The sequence below is a fragment of the Rhagoletis zephyria genome, unplaced genomic scaffold (genome assembly GCF_001687245.7).
Source record: "Rhagoletis zephyria isolate East Lansing unplaced genomic scaffold, Rhagoletis_zephyria_1.1 Rzeph_scaffold_13173, whole genome shotgun sequence".
Classification (NCBI taxonomy): domain Eukaryota; kingdom Metazoa; phylum Arthropoda; class Insecta; order Diptera; family Tephritidae; genus Rhagoletis; species Rhagoletis zephyria.
In genome coordinates, this window is record NW_016170244.1 from 1 (window position 1) to 10,422 (window position 10,422).

Consider the following 10,422-nt stretch of genomic DNA (forward strand, 5'->3'; position numbering starts at 1 on the left):
TAATAAATATCTAAATCCCGGGACTGATCCCGAGATTGAACCAACGACACTGATCGTAAAAATCGAAAAAATTAACATCCCTAGTACATACATATATAGACTTTCATCATGATACAAAAAAAGAAGGTAGTTTCAATAAACAACTTTGACGGATAATAAAATTTTTTGAAGTTTCATAAATTGTGAGTATTCTCAATGGCTTTGCCACTGTGATAATATTAAAACAATAAATCGGAGTATTTTCTTTCCCACATTTATACCAATTTAATAATATTTCAAATGAAAAATCATTATCAGTGCTTGGTAATTTTTTTGGGTACTCTTTATGAATTTGTACAACGATTTTGGGTTGCTGTGCCCAAACGCGTGAATTGAATCAAAAACCTTTTACACACACTTGTAGACAACAGTTCACGCTTTATTACAAAAATAAAATTGACTATATCTGTCCACTAATTTATTAATAATGTCGGTAGGAAGTATGGTATTTTTTGCAAGTTTCCGAGCTGAAAAAAATATCCACGAAATATCTCTGCAAAAGGTGTTCAGCCCCTCTTTAGCAAAACAGAAAGGAGAATTCTACTTAGTGAGGGTTATAATCCCTAATAGCGCTCTTACACGATATGTATTTGCATATGTAAATGCTACTTTTCTGGTGCGTTCTAATATATGGTACATACGAGTACATCGACGTAGCCAGAATTAAATTTAGGGAAGGGAGGGGGCTCGACCCTATTAAGCTGGCATTTCAGGGTACTATTTTATATATATGTATGAGGAAAATTTGAAAGTTAGGGGGGGCTCGAGCTGCCCCCTGCCCCTACCTGGCTACGCCCATGTACGAGTAGATACAAAAGGGTAGCATTTACATATGCAAATACACGTCGTGTAAGAGTGCTGTTAGTGCGGCCGAAGGCCGCCTACGCAGAAAACTGCTCTCTGCAAAAGGTGGTTCATCCCCTCTTCTTGGGCAACAGAGAAAGGAGTAGTGATGGTAATAATCGTTTTGGAAAAAATCAAAATTTCCGCTGTTTTCAAACAGCTCCCAAGGGAAGGTGGGCGAGGGGTGACTTTTCTTTCTTTCGCTTAGGGGGGTTTGGGGAGCCACGCCCCTTCCGCCCCCACCCCTAAATCGTTGTACAAATAGCTAAAGATTTCTCATTTTTTTACTTACGGTGGTTCGCACCTTTTTTTTATTAAAAATATATAAAATATGTAATGTTAAGAAAGACTTCATTGAAATTGTTCTTTTTATTTTATAATAAAAATCACGAGATCATAATGTTGTTATTTTTTCGTTTTCTTATTTTGTATGCAATCTTGCAATTTAAAAATCTAATTCTAAAGAATTCTCTTTCCAAATAAATCCTTTTATAATCCCCAATTCCATGTGAATAAATTGTTCTCATAACCTAACATGCAAAACAAAAACAAATTGGGAAAAATTATTTTTGTTTTACTTTATAATTTTGGGAATAATCGTTCACATGAAATTCGTTAAAATTTACTTTTAAATTTCCCATCAGATTTTGCAAAAAATCAGGCTTTGTGGTTAGCGTATCACCATCAACTTCAACAAATTTCGAATTTAAAATTTCCAATGTATGCAAAAAACTTGAATTCGGCTTGCGCAGACCGCCCTCCGATAAGCAATTAGCATAAGTATAATTTTGATCACTTTCTTCATCCGTTCTGAAACCTAGTCAACCCTCTTTTTGAGATTATGCATTAATTTTCAGGTTCATCATATTCGACATCTTTGAGTGGACTGATGAAATCTTCTGCTTAAAAAAAAAATATTACTGCTCGTGATCAGGTAGCATGAATTTAATGAAATGTCATAATTTTATTAAAAGTCAAATGGTTAACAACAACAACGAATGTCATTTAATGAAACTACCTTCTTTTTTGTATCATGGACTTTCATTACAAACTGTATTAATGGGACGTATTCATAGTCAAAATTAATAGCGTTTTCTTTTCTCGAATAAGGGTTGCACTTATTCTGACCTGTGTTAGCGCTGTCAAATTTTTATGTTATTTTTCTCAGCCGTATCACAGGTGTTTTTTTCTCAGCAGGTTGCGCTCTGCTCCAACAAAAGTGCTCCCTTTTCTGCCCTCAAATAAACGTGAGGGTGAGAGTTGCTCAGTTGAATTTTAATTTACGCTTGTAAAAATAAACTTATTTTCCGTATCAGAAATAAGTGATTTCCTATGAAATTAATTAAAGACTTACAGGGCAAGTGAATAAAGCAGATTTATAAGTTCAATATATGAACATGTGATGGAGTAGCATATTTTCTGTTTCATTCTCATATAAAGAACGCAACATTTTCTCAGGGTTCAGTTCAACGCAAAGCAAGAGTTCCCATATAAAAGGGCAAAACTTTTTTTGAGACAAGAAAACGCTATAAGTCGACACTTAAGGTAGTTTCAGCTTTTTGACATAATTTCCAACGAGTTTAACGTGTATCGGTGTATCACATAATTTGATAATTAACGTAAATTATCGACAGCTAAAGTTTTAAGTACATATACAAATTTGTATACAAGTTCCTGTGAAATCAGTACATAATTTGCATTCTTTTGCAACCAAGCTACAAAAGAACACTCGCTTGAATGACGAAATACACGCAAAGCAACAACACAAACTCGGCTATTTGTCCGAGTTCAACTAGGCCGGTTAAAAAATAAGCGAGCCGAAAGGTAGTGTTGTTAAGTGAAAAAACAGCTCTATTGTTAATTCCTAATGTGAAAGTGGAGAGGAAAATTTTTGTTTCCTTATATACAGTGACGGGCAACGGGCAAAACTGTAACATGGTGTAGCACTTTTATTTTAGCCATCGCTATCTTTCCAAGTTCTAACTACTTTCACACTTTTGTTGTATATTCTTATTCGTACACCGGTACCTACTCATGACGATTTGAAGTCAATCCACTCACATATTTTTAGTAAGTTTTTGACAATTTTCTAGAAAAAAAGAATTAGTAATACAATGTTCAGTATCATTTTGCTTTTTTAGTTCCTGGATGCGATTTGACTTACTGGATGCGTATCTCTGTAAAAATTCAGGAAATATAGCCTACCATATATCCTTAGTTTGCTTTCACAGCTCAAGTACTCTATTGGACGGACTTGTATACTTAGTAAGCTGTGATTTTAGTTTTAGTTGACTCTGCTAGTTATCGATGAGATTCATGTCCACGGACTGTGGAGATCATTTCAAATTAGCGATTTTGCTTTTGTATCGAGTNGCCGAAAGGTAGTGTTGTTAAGTGAAAAAACAGCTCTATTGTTAATTCCTAATGTGAAAGTGGAGAGGAAAATTTTTGTTTCCTTATATACAGTGACGGGCAACGGGCAAAACTGTAACATGGTGTAGCACTTTTATTTTAGCCATCGCTATCTTTCCAAGTTCTAACTACTTTCACACTTTTGTTGTATATTCTTATTCGTACACCGGTACCTACTCATGACGATTTGAAGTCAATCCACTCACATATTTTTAGTAAGTTTTTGACAATTTTCTAGAAAAAAAGAATTAGTAATACAATGTTCAGTATCATTTTGCTTTTTTAGTTCCTGGATGCGATTTGACTTACTGGATGCGTATCTCTGTAAAAATTCAGGAAATATAGCCTACCATATATCCTTAGTTTGCTTTCACAGCTCATGTACTCTATTGGACGAACTTGTATACTTAGTAAGCTGTGATTTTAGTTGACTCTGCTAGTTATCGATGAGATTCATGTCCACGGACTGTGGAGATCATTTCAAATTAGCGATTTTGCTTTTGTATCGAGTCTTCGCTAACATGTNTCCGAAAGGTAGTGTTGTTAAGTGAAAAAACAGCTCTATTGTTAATTCCTAATGGGAAAGTGGAGAGGAAAATTTTTGTTTCCTTATATACAGTGACGGGCAACGGGCAAAACTATAACATGGTGTAGCACTTTTATTTTAGCCATCGCTATCTTTCCAAGTTCTAACTACTTTCACACTTTTGTTGTATATTCTTATTCGTACACCGGTACCTACTCATGACGATTTGAAGTCAATCCACTCACATATTTTTAGTAAGTTTTTGACAATTTTCTAGAAAAAAAGAATTAGTAATACAATGTTCAGTATCATTTTGCCTTTTTAGTTCCTGGATGCGATTTGACTTACTGGATGCGTATCTCTGTAAAAATTCAGGAAATATAGCCTACCATATATCCTTAGTTTGCTTTCACAGCTCATGTACTCTATTGGACGAACTTGTATACTTAGTAAGCTGTGATTTTAGTTGACTCTGCTAGTTATCGATGAGATTCATGTCCACGGACTGTGGAGATCATTTCAAATTAGCGATTTTGCTTTTGTATCGAGTCTTCGCTAACATGTGCAGTGTGTTTTGGATGATTTTTCATCATAATCTCTAATTTTTTCGGCTTCGGCATTTTGTTGACAGATGCATATGTACGCATAATGCCTACCAACGGTTCAACAATATTTTTGAAATACAACCCCAAACTATTATTGTAAGTCACAGTTTGCATAACATGATGCGCTTGGGCTTGATTCGGGTCCTTGATCCAATACCATGCCCAGCTATCTGATTGAAAGCGATTAATTAAGTCTTGTCAGACCAAACAACCTACAAATTAAGCTAAAAAAGTGTATAGTATTTTTGCTCGCCTTTATACAAGATTAAAAACAATAAACATACATTCTAGATATGTGTATGAATGTGAATTACATAATTTTTTCGGTTATTGACAATAATAAAAAGCAGTGGTATAAATCCAAATAGCATTTTTTAACAGTTTTTTATAACTTGATACTTAGATACTTAAACTAAAAACAAGAGACACATTTAGTCCATTTTTTTTTTACGATAAATTTTTGCATGACCTCTCGGCAACACTGACCATGAGCCATCAAATCCGTTTTGTTGTTCCATTCCATGCGCTCAATGTGCTTTGATATTTTAAGTCAAATTAACGCAAATTTTCAACATATCGTTAATATAGTATGGAAAGGGCGTAATTCACATTGTCGCAAAAAACCCACAACTAACTAAAATTTTGTATAGCATAAAACGATGTGGGGACTTAAAATTCGATGAAATGCATCATAGTCAATCAAAAGGTGAATTTTCGATTTTTAGTTACTTACGGCTTTTTGTATTTCAGCGACGATGTGAGTTACGCTCTTCCCCTATTATACTAATGATATATTGCGTGCCAAGTCCCACTCCTCAATAGATATTAAATTCGCCTTGAATTGATTCTTATTTGATTTGTGAACTTGGCTGTCAACTTTTTCACATTCCATTTTATTTTTATTTAAATGTTGTTGTTTTCGAGCGCAGTATTTGCATATTAAAACCGCTCAAAATTATTTCGTTTGTTTTTCTGCTAAAGCTTAGTATCCAGCTCTTAAGAAAACGGTCAAGAAAAAATTGCCATTATTTCGCGTGTGTGTCCAAGGAATTTTGACATTTTTGATAACGCACAGCCTGTTGCCTCAATCTTTCCTCAAGAAATAATGGAACGGGCATATATTTCTGTTGCAAACCTGGGTTGCCTTGTGCTCTTTTTTCACAAAAAACTTTAGAAAACCGTAGCAGAAAGCGTACTAAATTTCTGAAGAACTGCGTACTGCCTTAGGGAAATTTGACTCAAGAAAATTTCTTAACCATTTCTTGTACGTCATTTTATATGGAGTTTTTGCTTTTCTTAAGAGCTGGATACTAAGCTTAAGTAATAAAAGAAATCACGGAACTTATGGTGTTTTCGTTTCTACCAAAGAATGTTGCCTTTTGATTGCCCCTTTCTCTTTTCGTGTTCGATTCTAAAAGAAAGGCAAACGGTTAGAAAATTTTGTGTTCGTTTCTTAAAATGTCCTAATGTAACATCAAACACATTTTGCACCGTGGAAGGGCAACATTTTTTGGGAGAAACGAAATCGCAATTAATCATAATAAGCCGTTTTATGAAAAAGAATTATTACGCTTTTCTAAGAAAAAGTAGAAAAAAAACTAGCGATGCATCCAGTTTTTTCAACAGACCTTTGACAAATAATATTCGATAGCTACATAATTCTTACCCAATTAAAGGCTATCTTTTACCGCGCAAATAGTCGATTCTCTTTATAGCTAGACATCGAACATTTCCGCTGGAAATACCTATTGAAAGATCTTACTCTTTGACTTTTAATTACAAAAGAAGGGGACGTAGGGAGACAGTTTTAACGTAGAATCTCGACAGGCAAAAAATATTGGCTACAATTTGTCGTTTTATTTGCCAGATATACGTTTTATCCTTGCACTTGCACAATATTCGCATTCGCAAAAGCTCCGCATTATTGAGAATTCGAAAGCGAATGCGAATGTTAAAATTAATTCAAAAGCTCCGCGGTTGCGAATGCGAATGCGAATATTCGCGACAACCCTGCTCCATTATATGCAAATCATAAATTTGTATAGAAATTTTTGTATGTATCTCTACTTAAGTGCGCATAACTTCTACATCTGTTATAAAATTTAGATGAGCAGTGCCTTATTGTATTTATGAAAGATCATGCTTTGACGTGCAAGAATCCAAAAGTTAACAGGTTCTTTCATATTGATATTTTGACCGAAAGTAACTCTTTTTTTAATTTTTTTTTAATTATGCAAAAATGTCGATGAATACATGATTAGCTCCTTAAATACTAATCCGGTTGGAAAATATCGTTTATGTTGGTTGTAGTGCTTCCTGGTCGCTGCCTAGGATACAATTAGCGCATTATTGCGCCATTTTGATGCACTTCTCGCGGGGGATAAATATCTTGTCTATGCACTTCCTATGTTGCTAGGTCGAACCATTTCGACTCTCTAATGAATCTGCCGATTTCGCTAATGGTAGCTCCTGATAGGTCGGTTAGTTCTGCTACTAGATGTTTCCCTAACGTCTTGTGTCTAATGTTCGAAAGGCCTGGACATTCACACAGGAAATGCTGGACACTTTCTTCGCTATCTTCTAGTTGACAGCTGCGGCAAATCATATTATGGGGTAGACCTATTTTTGCCGCATGTTTGCCTATGGGCCAGTGGCCCGTGATGGTTGCTAAAATTCTAAATACCTCTGGCCTTGATCTGCTTAGCAGGTCCAAGGTTTTCGCCCTGTTATAGTCAGGCCATAGTTTTCTCGCTATCTTGCAAGTCTGTATATCTGACCACCTGCGTCTAGCCAGTTCAAGGAAATGCGTAGTAATCTCTCTTTGGACTACTCCAAGAGGGCAACCCAATGCCACTGCCTGGGATTCATCCAAACCGGCTCCTGCCTTCGCCAACTCATCCGCCTTCTCATTGCCTTCTATGTTCCTATGTCCGGGAACCCAGACAAGAGAGACGGTATTTGACTGAGACACTGAGCGCAATATTACTTTGCATTCCCCAACTAGCTTGGATTTGGTAACCGGTGACGCTATTGCCAATAGCGCCGCCTGGCTGTCAGAGTATATTGTTGCTTTACCGCTGTGTCCAACTCTATTGCCTAGGATTTTGCAGGCTTCTAGGATCCCTAGGACTTCCGCTTGGAAGATGCTTGTATTATTTCCCAACCGTAGAGACAGAGCCACGCCGAGTTCCTTGGAGTAGACACCTGCTCCCACACCGCAATCCATCTTGGATCCATCGGTGTATAGAGAGATCTTCTCTCGGTCGGCCACTCGGTCTCTTCTCCAGTCCCTTCTGGATGGGAATAGCACTTGCACGTTACAGCTGAAGTCCAAATTGCCTACGATATAATCTGTCGTCCTATTTAATTGCATTTGATTTATGATCAACCCATGTCCGAAGTGTCTAGTCCTCCAAAGGCCCGACTCTCTGAGTCTGACCGCCGATTTCATAGCCACTTCTTTCAGGTGGAGATCAATAGGAATTAAATTGAGGATGGCGTTTAAAGCTTCTGCCGGGCAGGATCTTAGTACGCCTGTTACTCCTGCGCTTGCTGCCCTTTGTATGCTTCTTAGCTTGCTGACATTATATTGTCTGCTTAGGCCGGGCCACCAAACTAAGGCGCCGTATGTTAGAATTGGTCTTATGATCGCGGTATACATCCACATCACAAGTTTAGGATTTAGTCCCCAGGTTCTACTGAAGATTCTCTTGCAAGTGTAGTATGCTATGTAGGCCTTCTGTCTACGGAATTCGACATTGGCTTTCCAGTTAAGTTTGTTATCCAGCACGACTCCAAGATATTTTGCGCTGGGGGTCAATGAGAGCGCCTTGCCGTCTAGCGATGGTAGCTTGAATTGTGGTAGTTTGTGTCAGTTTGTAAATAGGATAAGTTCTGTCTTGGCTGGGTTCACATTTAGGCCGCCTCTCGTAGCCCAGGCATGTAGCCTTCCCAGGGTTCCTTCAAGGATTTCGCTAACGGTAGAGAGGAATGGACCTGTGGCTGCTATTACAACATCATCCTCATACGCCACAACTTTGACTCCCCCTCTATTGAGTTCTAGCAATATACCGTTCAGGGCTATCACCCATAGCAGTGGTGAGAGCACTCCGCCCTGTGGATTGCCCCTGTTCACATGATGTATAATAGAGCGTTTATGTAGAAGATAGTAAGTTTAATCAGCTTCACTACCGCGAAAAGAAAATTACGATTCGCCAGCTTTATAAAAAACAAGTAAAAAAGTCGTAAGTTCGGGTGGAGCCGGACATTAAATACCCGGCGCAAGTATTAAATATAGTTTTCCACCTTTCGGAGAACTACCGTTACATGGTAAGAAGAGTGGTTTTATCCCTATTTCTAACAATTTCGATGGTATGTTCAGTTATGCTTAATGAGATAAATTTATATAGCTAGATGTGGAAGTAGGGTTGCCAACATTTTCTAAGAAATGTATAGTACTGTTTCAAAAAAATCTGAAAAAATATAGTACACTTCAAATAAATGTAGTACTACATAAAAGTAAAAATTAAAACGTTTTTTAAGTGTACATCTTTTTTCTTTCTCGTGCATTTCCTTTCATATTTCTTTGAAAGTATTATATACTTTAACGCAATCAATATTTAAATCAGAGGTGGCAGCTTCGACAGAGAATTTTTGTAGTGTGCGAGAAATTGATGTCACTGTGTACGTGCGAACAAGTCGTGCGGTTGAATGAAGCTTTCGCTGCCTTCTAAAGCAGAGCGTGTATATATAAGCGAATATGCCCGCCGGGCAGGCGCCGCCCAGATCTGATTTAAATTAACATAAATCAAAAGTTCATTTTTATTAGTGAGGTAGTCGCTTTGTTTCTCTCATCTCGCCATTTGACATTCATAATAGAAAAGACTTTATGTGAATGCCGAAGTTGCAGGTATAGAGAGCAGGAACGAAATAATTTTAGTAAATTTGGTCATTCGTTCTAAGTATTTTTAAAAATGTTGCAATTTTTGATCTGTAGTTCTATTAATAAACTCAGTATGACCTTTTATTTTAAAGAATATTTCATTCAATAGTTTTACTTCAGGATAAAGCTCATCCATTTTAATATACATATTTTCTTGCAAATTACTAAAATATATTAATATTTATAATTAAAGAAATATAGTATTTTTGGATACTATATTTTTTTCCAACAGTATATAGTACACAGTCCGAAAAAATAGTACAATACTATATATTATAGTACGGTTGACAACCCTAGTGGGAAATATCACGCCCACTTTCCAAAATTCAATAATAATGTTACTTCTTTTCAAGGGATTGCTGTTAGTATCAATTTTGAGTAAATTAGCGTCCTTAAATTTCGAAATATCGAAGATTCAAGAATTTCTGAAATTTACCGTCTCATGAAAAGTGGTAGTAATTTTGGTCCGATTTCAATCGTTTTCAACGCTTAGCCTTCATGTGGTAAGCGAAAAATCGTACCAAGTTTGGTACTAATTGATTGAACAGCTACCGAGATATACATACCTGGTCATAAGTGCCACGCCCATTTTCTGATTTATCGAAGATTTCGTATTTCTCTAAATTACAGTTATATGGGATGTGGTCGTGGTTATTGTCCGATTTTTTAAATTTTCTGCCATTTGGTATGTTGTACCAAGGTCAACAACTGTGCAAAGTTTTGGAGAAATTGGTGTATCGGTTATAAAGATATAGGTACACATGTAATCATAAGTGGGCGTGGCTAGCTCCATTTTCGAAAAAATTATAATATTCTAATTTTACGTCTAAAAGGCACTGTAAATATTATGGAAATAGCTTCAGTTATTACTAAAATATCGCACTTTTCGCATTTCTGAAAACTACCGTTATATGAGAAGTGGGCGTGGTTACGGTCCAATTTCGCCTATTTTCAATACCAACCTACCTTGGGTGAAGGGCAATTCAAATACCAAATTTCGTTGAGATATCTGAATTTTTGCCCGAGTATCGTTTACACGGTCGGACGGACAGACA

The 10,422-nt window shown here is 36.5% G+C and overlaps 1 protein-coding gene across 1 annotated transcript; it reads right to left on the minus strand.

Moving 5' to 3' along the window:
- Window positions 1-6,740: 6,740 nt before the first annotated feature.
- LOC108378017 (uncharacterized) lies at window positions 6,741-8,224 on the minus strand. Its single transcript, XM_017634314.1, has 2 exons — window positions 6,878-8,224; window positions 6,741-6,834 (listed from the first exon to the last, which is right to left on the minus strand). The coding sequence occupies exons 1-2, from the start codon at window positions 8,090-8,092 to the stop codon at window positions 6,772-6,774; spliced, it is 1,278 nt and encodes a 425-aa protein (XP_017489803.1). The 5' UTR covers window positions 8,093-8,224; the 3' UTR covers window positions 6,741-6,771.
- Window positions 8,225-10,422: the final 2,198 nt, after the last annotated feature.